Source organism: Ananas comosus, linkage group 19, assembly GCF_001540865.1.
Source record: "Ananas comosus cultivar F153 linkage group 19, ASM154086v1, whole genome shotgun sequence".
Lineage (NCBI taxonomy): Eukaryota > Viridiplantae > Streptophyta > Magnoliopsida > Poales > Bromeliaceae > Ananas > Ananas comosus.
Window position 1 is genome coordinate 5,410,041 of NC_033639.1, and position 13,673 is coordinate 5,423,713.

At 39.1% G+C, this 13,673-nt stretch overlaps 1 protein-coding gene across 2 annotated transcripts in view; it reads left to right on the forward strand.

The window, feature by feature from the left end:
- Positions 3,761 to 13,673, forward strand: part of LOC109724887 (glutamate--tRNA ligase, chloroplastic/mitochondrial-like) — a 21,599-nt gene continuing 11,686 nt past the window's right edge. The window contains exons 1-11 of one of the 2 annotated variants that reach the window (XM_020253852.1): positions 3,761 to 4,214; positions 5,024 to 5,142; positions 5,343 to 5,464; positions 5,906 to 6,088; positions 6,191 to 6,309; positions 6,421 to 6,469; positions 6,582 to 6,683; positions 6,799 to 6,901; positions 7,007 to 7,070; positions 7,194 to 7,308; positions 7,847 to 7,947. In XM_020253852.1, the coding sequence (XP_020109441.1) occupies positions 3,961 to 4,214; positions 5,024 to 5,142; positions 5,343 to 5,464; positions 5,906 to 6,088; positions 6,191 to 6,309; positions 6,421 to 6,469; positions 6,582 to 6,683; positions 6,799 to 6,901; positions 7,007 to 7,070; positions 7,194 to 7,308; positions 7,847 to 7,947 (1,331 nt within the window). In that variant the 5' untranslated portion in view covers positions 3,761 to 3,960. The remainder of the gene's footprint in view (positions 4,215 to 5,023; positions 5,143 to 5,342; positions 5,465 to 5,905; positions 6,089 to 6,190; positions 6,310 to 6,420; positions 6,470 to 6,581; positions 6,684 to 6,798; positions 6,902 to 7,006; positions 7,071 to 7,193; positions 7,309 to 7,846; positions 7,948 to 13,673) is intronic. The other variant, XM_020253851.1, reaches the window with a different exon arrangement.

Here is a 13,673-nt window from a genome sequence, read left to right on the forward strand (position 1 = left end):
CTCCGGAATGCCGGCTTGTAGGGAGCGACCCTCACAAGTATGTGCGAATGAGCACAATGGCAAGTAACCAAAAGATCGTCTCAAGTATGAAGTCCTCATGTCTAGCAACATAGAATACGTCACACACTCTCATAGGCCTATCTCTATGTCATCATGTCTAAAATATGGAAGGTAGAAGATGTCCAAGTCCTATCACTAAGTCTCAATAGAATAGTCTCATAGTGTGCTAGTCTAAGTGCCCCTTTATGACACTTTCATTTACTAAGTCCAAGCTTAAACCAAATGTTCATAAAATTGAGCCACTTTAAACATATGATGCACGTTTCCAAACGACTAGTGCGAACACTACTCATATGCATGTAACAATACCCAGAATGTTCTACTATATAGAGTGAAAATTATCTTATACATAATATATGCATTTTAAGTGTTCTAAAATTCACATAAATTTCATTTAGCATAGATTTGCATTTAAAATGACGTTACGACGAGTATAGAAAGCATGGGGGCCATTTCGCCTCGTTTTCATGAAGCCAAACTCACCACCACTCTTGCGCTCCTTCGTTTGCTCCGACGAAGGTGTCCGCTAGTCTCCTAGCACCCTAAAAATGTAGGAACAAGGGTTAAACGAACCTTACGATCAACCCTAAGCTCAATCAATAATCAACATAGGCTAAGGTGGAAAAACTCACCTCAAGTAAAGAAATCCTCTCTCAAGCTCCAAATGGGGGTTAGAGTTCTTCAAATCCAACCTAAATAAAGGTTCTAAGCCAATCAATTGGGTCTCCAAGCCCTCAAATCAAAAATTCCCAAAATAAACTCTAAATCTCATTTCTAGGGTCTCATATGGTAAAATCTACCAAAATATGGATCAAAGGCTAGAATTAAGGTACTAACCTCTCTAGATGCCCAAAAACAAGCTCCAAATCTTCTAGGGTTGAAGGTTGATCCTCCACAAAGCCCTAATAGCAAGCCTCAAGCCTCCAATGGTGAGAAAAGGGAGAGGAAGATGCTCCAAAGCCTCAAGATCTTGCTCTCCTCCAACTCCTTCTTTTTCTTCTCCTTCTTCTTCTCTTTCTAGAGGGTGTAGAGAGAATGTGAGGGAGAGAAATGAGGGTGAGAGGAAGAGGAAATGGCCTTAAGGGCCTTTGAAGCAACAAAATCCATATAAGCCCCTAAAAAATCTAACCAGTGCACTGCCCGGGTCTGGGCAGTTTTCGGACTGACGGACCAGTCTCCCCGACCTGGAACCGGTCTTTCAGCCTGCCCCGAAAATCCAACGTTCGGGAACCAGTCTCTCTCCGCATGGGACCGGTCTCTCCCCGCGAAAACGTACTCGGGGACCGGTCTCACCCGCCAGGGACCGGCTGCCTCAAGCCCTGTGGCAGCACTATTCTGAGGGGACCGGTCTCTCCCATCAGGGACCGGTCCCCGAGAGTGAAAACTCTTAGGACATGCCAAAACTCCAGAAATCAAACTTTTAGATCGGAATACCATCTACGACCTTCCACCAAGTGTGGAAAAGTTCGGAATCCATATCAAACACTCGAACCTCGCAATTTGCACAGGTCCAGTGTCCGACATTCACCCCTCCTAAAAAGGAGTTTCGTCGGTGAAACTCAAAAGCAAACACATACCTCAAAGCTCCATATGAAAAAGATGGGGATAGTGCTCCCACAGCGCGCTCTCTAGCTCCTACGTGGCCTCCCGCTCCCCGTGGTTGCTTCAAAGCACCTTCACATACGGAATATCCCGATTCCGCAGTTTCTTCACCTCGCGATCCAAGATTTTTACGGGTTGCTCCTCGAAACTCAAATCATCCCGTAGCTCCATAGGTGTAGCATCCAACACATAAGTCGGGTCGAAGACATACCTCCGAAGGACTGATACATAAAAGACGTTATGCACGCCCGATAGGCTCGGTGGTAGAGCAAGTCGATACACTACCGGACCTACACGTTCCAAAATCTCATACGGTCCAATGAAACGGGGGCTCAACTTACCCCGAATCCCGAATCTCTTGATTCTTCTAGTCGGCGAGACCTTCAAGAAAACATGGTCTCCTACTCACCGTCGTCGATCGACGTAGCTCCTCTGTCTACTCTGTGCCGTCAAAAGTCGCTCCCGAGCAATTCGAACCTTGTCCTCAGCTTCCCGGAGCACATCAGGGCCTAAAGCCAATCTCTCGCCAACTTCACTCCATTGAAGTGGCGATCTACACTTCCGTCCATAAAGTGCTTCAAACGGCGCCATCTTGATGCTTGCTTGATAACTGTTATTATAAGCAAACTCTGCCATAGGTAGATGCTGCGACCATCCTCCCTAGAAGTCTATCACACACGCTCGGAGCATATCCTCTAAAGTCTGAATGGTGCGCTCCGACTGCCCATCACTCTAAGGGTGGAAAGCAGTGTTGAAGTCCAGTCGGGTGCCCAAGGCGTCCTGTAGACTCCTCCAAAAGTGAGACACAAACCGAGTGTCTCGATCCGATACTATCGAAGTAGGCACTCCGTGAAGTCGCACAATCTCATCAAGGTACACTTGTGCGAGTTTCTCTCCGGTCCAAGTAGTATGAATAGATATGAAGTGCGCCGATTTCGTCAATCTATCCACGATCACCGATATAGCATCATGCCCGACCTGAGAGCGGGGCAACCCAGTCACGAAGTCCATGGTGATCTTCTCCCACTTCCACACGGGAATAGGCAAACTCTGAAGTTTTCCCGCGGGTAATCGGTGCTCCGTCTTTACTTGTTGGCAAGTTAGATAACGAGCTACAAACTTGCCAACGCCCTTTTTCATCCCGGGCTACCAATAGAGCAACTTTAAATTCTTGTACATCTTGGTGCCTCCTGGATGTATAGCATACGGCACTCGGTGTGCTTCTTGAATAATATCCTCTTTAATTTCCGAATCCGCCGGTACACAAATCCGTCAACGGAAACATATCAATCCTTGGTCATCCACAAGGTAGTCGCCGGTGCAACCATCAACCATTTTATTTTGAATCTTTTGCAACTCCATATCGAAGAGTGTAGGTTGCACTACCAAGATCATCAACCTCAAAGGCGTGTCAGGAGTCACTACCTCCAACTCCAACTGCTTTATCTGCTCGATTAGCTGCGGTTGAGTAACAACATGCATGACTAAGTTTTCCGTTGACTTCCTACTTAGCGCATCCGACACCACGTTAGCCTTACCCAGGTGGTATAGGATCATCAGATCGTAATGCTTAAGCAGCTCCAGCCATCTGCGTTGCCTCAAGTTTAACTCTTTCTGAGTGAACAGATATTTCAAATTCTTGTGATCCGTATATACTTCACACTGCTCGCCATATAAATAGTGGCGCCATAACTTCAATGCGAAGACTACAGCCGCCAACTCCAAATCGTGCGTAGGGTAACTCTTTTCATATTCCTTCAGTTGGCAAGAAGCATATGCGATTATTTTGCCGTCCTGCATCAAAACACAACCCAATTCATTAATCATCCATTTGCATGATATGCGACTTCTTTTGAATAAGATTGAATAGTTTTATTGAAACGATTAAATTTTTTTTCATTATAGTTTTAATTTTTTTTTAATTGTTTATCTATAATGTAGACTGTATTTACTATTTTCTTATACTAAATTGATATTTTATTTTTTAATAAATTTTTATTTTAACAGTATCTATCCGCGGTAACGGTGGGTCACTACACTAGTTAAGCATGAAAATTCTTTAAATTTCTTCCTCTTATGAAGTCGGGATGATAAGCTGCTCAACCATCGAATCCAACGCAAATTCTTTTCATGAAGTCGGCTGTTTTTTATGTTTCGCCGCCGAAATCAGCGTGAGAGTTTTACGAACTCAGCTGCTTCGATATATCGTCACCGGCTTCAACATAAATCCGACGTAATAGGTTAGCTTCGGATAGAGCGTATAGGTGAGAGGCGAGCTTGTTCCGTTTCTCTTCTTCCATGGTGAAAATGGCGGGCCTCGTGGGATCGCCGTGGCTCCGAATTAGGGTTTCTCCCGATTTCGCTCCTCCTCTTCTCCGATCGCGGCTCGCTTCGAAGCCCTACCTCGCCCATCGGCGGAGGAGGTACCTCTCCGCCTCGGCTTCTTCGGCCCCGGCGCAGGGCGAGGTCCGCGTCCGCTTCGCCCCGTCGCCCACGGGGAACCTGCACGTCGGCGGTGCCAGGACGGCGCTCTTCAACTACCTCTTCGCTAGGTTCGTCTTTGGCTTTTCACTCCACAGATTCACCACTCCCTACGAACGAATCGTCTTTATGAACTTGTTAATCCGTGTAATAATCTCTATATTTACTTCTTTTTTTTTAAAAAAATTTTATTGGTGCTTATTAGAAGTAAAAAGTAAATGTTGATTGGTAAAATTAGAGATGGTGAGATGATTTCCTGTATGTAACTAGCTTGCATCTAATCTAGCGTTGAGGTTGAGGTTGAGGTTGCTTCTCTTCAAATTCATTAATCTATTACTGGCCTGTTTGTTTGGTCGTAAGTGATTTTCAATTTGAAAATGATTTTTAGTTAAACTGAAGTTTAAGTCAATGGCTTTTGAACCGTAATTATCCTACTTTTTTTATTTATTTTGTCGAAAGATTTCACACTGGCATATGAGAGAATAAAATAAACTTGCAGCTGTTAATTTTTTTATTAGTTTGTTCTACCTTTTTCTCTTCCGTAATTTTCTTGGGCACCACCAAGGGCGGAGTCAATTACGGCATTTTGAAATGGCGGAATTATGGGGGAATTTAATTTGCTGCAAACCAAACAATGTAACTGGGCATTTACAGCCTAAAACGACTTTGTCTCCCTCCATTTTCGGTGAAACAAACATGCTCTTGATATCTCTGCTTTGTAGTCCGTTCTTCTTGCAAATTGCAGTCATTCGGTGCCCTCATGGAAAGGACTTGCTTTTCATTTCTAATTCCAGTCAAATTAGCAATTTTTTTTTCTTTTTTTTTTTTGTGCTTTGTACTGTGTAGATTTGTTTGATATTTGAACAATATGTACTTATAGGTCCAAGGGCGGAAGATTTATACTGCGAATTGAAGACACCGATCTGGAGAGGTCTACTAGGAAGTCGGAGGAAGCAATGTTGCATGATCTCTCTTGGCTTGGTCTTGATTGGGACGAAGGTGATTTGTAGTCTCGTCGCTGTAAATTTTTGATTAGTTGATATAACTTTGTACTCATCTACCGTTTGTATGCTATTATTTAAAGATGAGATTGCGTAGTTGCTTCCTTTGTTTTCTTTTATTAACTTGAAATTGGAAAGCAAACTTGTGTTGTGTTGCATGCATTAGAAGATGAAAAATATCATGTGATGAACTTTCAGGTCCAGGTGTCGGTGGAGATTACGGTCCGTATCGACAGTCAGAGCGGAATTTCCTTTATAAACAATATGCTGAGAAGTTGTTAGATTCCGGTGCTGTTTACCGTTGTTTTTGCTCTAATGAGGTAATTTTGGTGTATGATTCAGAAGTTGACACTTTTGCTAGGTATAGCGTCATAAAAGTTAGTTGCACATTCAAAGCTTCATACGTTAAATTGATTGGGTATATGAAGCCACTATGCATATAAACTTCTCATTTAAGTGGCCTACGAAAATTGTAGAATATAATTTTTGTATGATTGTCTGTGCATTACTTGATGAGTTAATTTCATTTCTATGGAGCTGTTTCTTTTGTTATTTTTTTTAAAGTAATGATGTACCTAAATCATTGTTGAACCATCTGATTCAATAAAATATGAAGTCCTTTTGGATTGAAGGGACTTACGCATGCTCTATGAAATACTTAAGGTTCTTAAGTGCTTTACTTCAAAGTTTTTATAGTTTTAGCTTTTAACTTATTAGTTGATGATGCTTCATTGTCCTTATTTAACTATTATTTTCTCCAGGAGCTTGAACAAATGAAGGAAACTGCAAAGCGTCTGCAGCTGCCTCCAGTATATACAGGAAAGTGGGCAACTGCTCCAGAAAAAGAAATAGAGGAGGAGTTGGTGAAAGGAACGCCCTATACTTACCGCTTTCGCGTGCCTGAGGAGGGGACACTGAAAATCAATGACCTTATTCGTGGAGAAGTAATAATTTCACTAACTTGTTCAATTTAAAAGGCTCACGATTCTTGTCATAATTATAATTGTTTATTTAAATTTACTAATTGATCTGATAGTTTCATGAAGGTCAGTTGGAGCTTAGACACACTTGGTGATTTTGTCATCATGAGAAGCAATGGTCAACCTGTGTACAATTTCTGTGTCACTGTTGATGATGCTACAATGCGTATATCGCATGTTATTAGGTGATGCACTCACATACACTGAAGTATCCCTGATGATTAAGTTGAACTTTTTTGAGTTTTCACATAGAATGGCTGATGTTCTGGTCTTCTTTCTATGTCTTTCTCATACAGAGCAGAGGAGCATTTACCAAACACCTTGCGACAAGCACTCATTTACAATGTAAGTTCTCTCATTCCATTTACTTGTTTCTTTTCTCTCTCCTTGTAAATATTCATGTCAGCTTTCTTGTAAAGTTGGGAAAACTAGCATCATCGTCAATATTTTTGTGCAGGCACTTGGATTTCCAGTGCCTTCTTTTGCACATGTTTCCCTAATTCTTGCTCCAGATAGAAGTAAATTATCAAAGCGCCATGGTGCAACTTCAGTAGGGCAGGTAGTTAATGATGATAGTCTCTGGTAATGCTTCCATAATCATATATCTAATTAAGGAAAAACGTTATAAGCCTCTCTCAAATACTTGTATGCATGTACTCCTTTTTCTTTGGCAGTTCAGAGAAATGGGATACCTGCCTCAAGCGATGGTAAACTATTTAGCTCTTTTGGGTTGGGGTGATGGCACAGAAAATGAATTCTTCACCATTGATCAGCTTGGTTAGTTTTTTCTAGTGCAATAAACCTAATGTGAGGGTTTTTTTTTTTTTTTTTTTTTTTTCCAATGTATGTCAACGTTCGTTAAGTTGTGCTCTTTCTATTTAGTTGAAAAGTTTTCCATAGATCGTGTCAATAAAAGTGGGGCAATCTTTGATCCTACAAAGCTAAGGTAAGCACTCAAGAAAAAGAATGGGAATATTCTAATTTGAAGTTTGAAGTTTCCTATGCAGTGATCTTGAGTTGTGAAGTATTTATATGTTGGTTCTGTGATGTATATCTTGTTTATGATTAGATGGATGAATGGGCAGCATTTAAGATCCCTTCCTTTGGACGAACTGATCGAGATTTTTGGAGATCAGTGGAAGCGCACTGGCATTCTCGTCGAGTCTGAAGGCACTTTTGTCAAGGTAAAACTTTGCCTTTTCACTTATACATAGCAGACTTGGAAATTTTCTGCTTATTTGTTTTGACTTGTTGTGCTTTGTCTATCTTTAATTTTATTGCTTGATGCACCGCTACAGTATGTTTACCTTGCTTTGTCCTTGTATTTGTACAACGTTAATTTACATAGCACAGATATTCTTGCAAGGATGCAAGTCATTGACTGCTAGCATAGGAATTATTATGTCCTATAACCTAGAAAATGATCATTGAGATTACAGAGGTACCTGGCATATCATTTGGAGCGCATGCTGATCAAAGAGAGAAATAGTGGAAGCAACCTTAGCTTAGTTTTCATGTTACTGTACTATGCATAATCTGTATCTTGAGGTGGATCATAATAACGTAGGCTATAATATATGAATTGCATACTAGCAGAACTTATTTTCTTTTATAGCTAATAAGCTAATAAACACAAGTACATATACCCGACAAAGCATATAATTTCTCAATCTTGGTCTCATATAGAATGAAATTCTAACTCTTGAAATATAATAACTGCAGGATGCGACTGAACTGTTGAAGGATGGGATAGACTTGATTACAGATGCAGATACAGCCTTGTCTAATTTGCTATCTTATCCAGTCCTCTCTACTTTAAGCAGGTGTGAAGAGCTTTGCTATGTTTAAAAATGTAGTTCTCTTTTCTCTTCGCATATTGTAACGTCCCAATAGTCCCACATCGGGTGGGAAGCTAATTCTGATTAAAATATATAAGGCCTACACGCTAGTAATAATAACCGCGTTTAAGCATTTTGGGCCGGTGGTTTGGGCCCAATGAGTTATTATTGCTAGCGGGTCGGGTCGTTACAATTGGTATCAGAGCCGAATACCAGCTGGAAGTGTGAGAGCTAAGTGCTATTCAGGGCAAAGTGCTACACCAACGGTTTGGTAGGAGCCACCTCTTGAACCAGGAGGAGCCACCTCTAGAATCTCATATCGCCTGATAATTCTGGTCTGCATTTGTGATCTGGTTTGGACCCGACGAGGACGTCAGGGTCTAAACAGAGGGAGTTTGTAATGCCCCAATAGTCTCACATCAGGTGGAAAACTGATTCTGATTAAAAGATATAAGGTCTACACGCTAGTAATAATAACTGGGCTTAAGCATTCTGGACTGGTGGTTTGGGCCCAATGAGTAATTATTGCTGGCGGATCGGGTCGTTACAATATTAAATGAATTCTCATATAAGCAGAACTAAAGTTTATTATACAACGCAAACAAAATTTGGTCTAACAGATACTATAAATAACAAAAGTTTCACTCGATCCCGGCCCCGCCCTGCGAATCAATCTCGGTACCTGGGTAAGCAACCATACACCACATTAGTCGGATTAAGCATACGAATTAATATATAACAAATGCTCTAAAGTAAATTCTATTACAGAAATTAATTTAAGCGACTGGTTTTTAATTTGCAAAAATTTTCAGAAAATACAGCTTATCAAAATTTAAGATTCAGATCAAATAGCAAATGTAAATTTACAAACATTTCCTTTTTCAGCAATTAAACAAAATAAACGTTAAGTCTCCGATAACTAACTATATTATGTAATCCGTTGGCGAGATCCAGAGGCATCGAAAGGCGCAAACAGAACAGAGATACCCGAAGGCGTAAACAGAACAAAGGCACCTGAAGGAGGCGCTCGAAAGTGCAATTACAGAACAGAGACGCGAATAGACGCAAGTACCAGAAGGCGCAATACAGAGACGAAGCTAGCTTTTATAACAGAATACATGTCGACATGGCCAACATTGCATAGCAGAATACCAAGAGACATTATAATTAAAAATTTATTCAGTCACTAATTTACATAACAAATTATCAAATTTGAAAAATTCTTTTTGCTGAAAGAACTTGTCGATCACAGTTGAAGCTCAATTTGCAGAAATATTTAATAATATACTTAACCCTTAATTTTAAAATCTACAAAATAAGATTTTTACACAATCAAAGTATTTTCCTAAATTATTTAGCGGAAACTAACGGGTGTCCGGTCGCTTACCTTAACGCAGTTTCAAAGATAAGAAATTATCCAGTCGGAAATGCACAGAAAAAATCAATCGTCGGAACTTAAAATAGAGACATGCGATTCTCTATAAGCTACTAAAAAATGAACTTACAAAGGGGATATATATATACAGAGTTGAGCTAGAATACTATCGATAGCAAACCGGCACTTTTGCCACCAATTTGTTTTCGATGATGGAGCCTCCAAATTGATGATCGGCACTGTTGAACATGATCTATACCATTTGAAGTATTTAGAAATTAAATTTCATACATTTTCGATATTGCTCTCTTATCCATCGAGTGGACACAAAAATGAACGGCTGAAAATGAATATTCTTAAAAAAATGATGATAGGAGTCTTGTAATCAAGATCAAGAGTATAGATCTTGTTTTAAATAGTTTACAGAATTTTCTAACAAAAATCAATTGATTTGGATATATTTACGCTGTTAAACGAGAAAACGCCTCATATCGACCATTAATATTACAAATTTTGAAACCCTTTGATCAATAGGCAAATGATATCGAAAAGATTTGAAATTTAATTTCTAAATATTTCAAGTGGTATAGATCATGTTCAACGGTGCCGATCGTCGATTTGGAGGCTCAGAGAGATTACAAAAATTTAGATTTTGAATAGGCTCACATAGGTTGACATGATCGATGACAAATACATGCTGATAGGTTGAGATGGAGCATAAGAGGGCTTAAAAAAAAATTAAACTCGACAAAACTCAAATATATAGTGCGCTAAAACTTAGAAGTGGCGGGGGTGTTACATCTTCCCTCCTAAAAGAAATTTAGTGCTCTAAACTTAACATACCTTAGTTCTCAAAAAGCTGATGATTGATTCGCACCTTATCTGTTCTCGAGCTCCAAGTAGTTTCTCGTTCAGAATGGTTGCTCTACTGTGGATTGTAATATACGGAATGGTTCGTCTTCTCAAAACTTGCTTCTTGGTCCACAATATGTACCGCTGTTCGTCATAAAGATAGATCTTTCCTAAGCTGCAAAGGTTTCGGCTCCACAACGTGGCTCGGATCGTGGGCATATTTTCTATTTGGTAAGCGCCCCAATAGTCCCACATCAGGTGGAAAACTGATTCTGATTTAAATATATAAGGACATACACGTTAGATAATAACGGCTTAAGCATTTTGGGCCGGTGGTTTGGGCCAACGAGTTATTTTGCTGAGCTGGTCGGTCGTTACATATTTTATATCAGTATCACTGAGGTTCGGAGTTTCGTGGCTTAGAAAGAAACTATAGAAGATTTGTGGAAGTTTTTTCTTGCCTTGCTGTTTGACCCAGTTGACACGGAAAGGAGTTAAATTTCAGTGGTAGATAAATGTGAACAAAGCTTATTGGAGTTTGAAGAAACGTTTAATATCAGCGCCTATTCTTACTTGCCTGTTAGCGGTGAGGGATTTACTATTTATAGGATGCCTCGAAGAAAAGGATTAGGATGCGTCTTGATGCCAGAACGACAAAGTAATTGCTTATGCTTCCCAACAGCTGAGGCCATTCGGGAGAACTACGATGTAACACCTCTTACTTTATCCCTTTTGTTTTGTTTATTTTCTTATAAATTGTGGACCTTTGTCAGACTCTAATCTTTGAAGGACTCGGTGGCATATTATGCCTAATTAATCCTAACTTAATTAGGTCTCTTTCTATTCGTTCATAGCAACCCCCAACCCGAACTACCTCTTTCTCCCTCAACTCCCTCTCTCCCCTCGCATCCCTACGACCGTCTCTTTTCCACCTTGCGTCCGTACGTCATTTCCCCCGCTGCGCGCGCACATCGTCATTCCGATCATCGCCGTTGTCGGCCGTCATCCACAGCCGCCTCCGCCGTAATCCTTATCGGCCGTTATTTTTTGGTTCGCTGTCGACGGCATTTTGCCGTCGTTTTCACACATCTTCGAGAAGGTTTTTCTTTTTCTCGCATTTTTACCTCTATATCGGGATCTTGTGATATTAACCTCTTTGTTCATCGTTATATTATTATTTTGAATACTCGTCTCATGATGATTAAAATTTGAAATCATCAAAATCTGATTTGCTTGTATCTAATATTTGTCGTTGGAACCGTTTAATTTCATATCTTATATCCTCTATATGATCTAGTTGTGTAAAACTTCACAGATTGTACACACTAATTGGAATGCCGCATTATGTTTCGACAAATGCCTAAAGAAGCGTGTGGTGTTTTTGCTTCTAATTTTTGATCTTATTCCGATTGTAGATGGTAAAATTAGTTTTGTAAATGTGATAAACCCTCTGTTTGAATACTAAAACCCTCGTATTATTTTAAAATTCCGTTATGTTATCTTACTCTCTTTGAATATTTTAATTATTGAAACTCCCTCATCTTTTGATTGTAAATTGAGTTTTGTCGAGTTTAATTTTTTTTTAAAGCCCTTCTATGCTCCATCTCAACCTATCAGCATGTATTTGTCATCGATCATGTCAACTATGTGAGCCTATTCAAAATCTAAAATTTTGTACGAGCTTCTTTCCATATATATATTATACATATATATATAGAGTCGGCTACTATACTATCGATAGTACCAAGCCCTTGGTACTATTGAGATTTCTAACCGTTAGATGTACCCTTTGATCAGTTCCACCCGTTAGATTATACATTAAACCAACCACCCACTCAATCCTAGGAGACACTATCAATTTAACCGGGAGACCACTATCATCGTAACCGCACATCTATTCATCCAACGGTCGAAAACTCAATAGTACCAAGGCTTGATACTATTGATAGTATAGTAGCATAATTCTATATATTATATATATATATATATATATAGGTCCGGCTACTATACTATCGGTAGCACGGAGTGCTCCGTGCTACCAAGTTGTTTTCGATGATGCGGCTTCCAAATCGATGATCGGCTCCGTTAGACTTGATCTACACTATTGAAAGTATTTGGAAACTAAATTTCAGATTTTTTCGACATCATTTGACTGATGATCAAAAGCTCAAAATTGACAATTTTAATGGCCGATGTGTGTGTTTGAGAGTTTAACGGTGTAAAACAATCCAAATTCGATAAAAATTTTATAGAAAATTCTTTCACTATTTAGAGTAAGATCAGTTTAATCTGATCTTGAATTAAAATCTTTTATTATCATTTTGTTATAGGTTTTTATTTTCAGCCGTTCAATTTTAGACTACTTGTTTGATAGGTAAATGGTATTGAAAAATTATGAAATTTAGTTTTCTAAATACTTTTAATAGTATAGATCAAGTCTAACGGAGCCGATTGTCGATTTGGAAGCCGCATCATCAAAAACAACTTGGTAGCACGGAGCGCTCCGTGCTACCGATAGTATAGTAGCCTAGCTCTATATATATATATATATATATATATATATATATATAATATATAATGAGTCCGGCTACTATACTCTTATCAGTATGAATCGCCCTCGTACTCATAAGTTGTTTTCGATGATATAGCTTCCGAATCGACGATCCATACCGTTTAAACGTTATCTATAGCATTTAAAACTTCTAGAAATCAAATTATATAATTTTTTTACATCATTTCCTTACGATCAAAATGTCACAAAATGACAATTTTTAATGGCCGGTATGGGATCTTGCTAATTTAACGGTGTGAAAGAATCGGAATCGGTTGAATTTTTAATAGAAAATTCTATTCACTACCTTGATAAAGATCAATAACTTCGATCTTAATTGAAGGATCCGATCATCCATTTTAGAACGTCGTTCGATTCGACCGTTCATTTATGCCCGCTTGATGGACTTTATTATGATTTCGAAAATTATACGAAATTTATTTTCTAAGAAGTTTCAATTACTCTAGATCATATTTAACGGAGCGGATCGTCGATTCGGAAGCTCCATCATTGAAACACTTATGAGTACGAAGCTCTCTATACTCATAAGAGTATAGTAGCCTACTATATATATATATATAAGAGAGAGAGAGAGAGAGAGAGAGAGAGAGAGAGTTGAGCTAGAATGCTATCGTAGCAAACCGGCTCTGTTGCCACCCATTTGTTTCGATGATGGAGCCTTAAATTGACGATCGGGCACTGTGAACATGATCTAACCACTTGAAATATCTAGAAACCAAATTTCAAATCTTTTCGACATTATTAACACTAATGATCAAGAGAGTTTCAAAATTTGTAATTTTAATTCCAGATATGAGGCGTTTTCTCGATTAACGGGTGTAAAGCCTCCAAATCGAATTGAACCTTTAGTTAGAAAATTCCTTTAAACTATTTAGAATAAGATCTATACTCTCGATCTTGATTACAAAATTC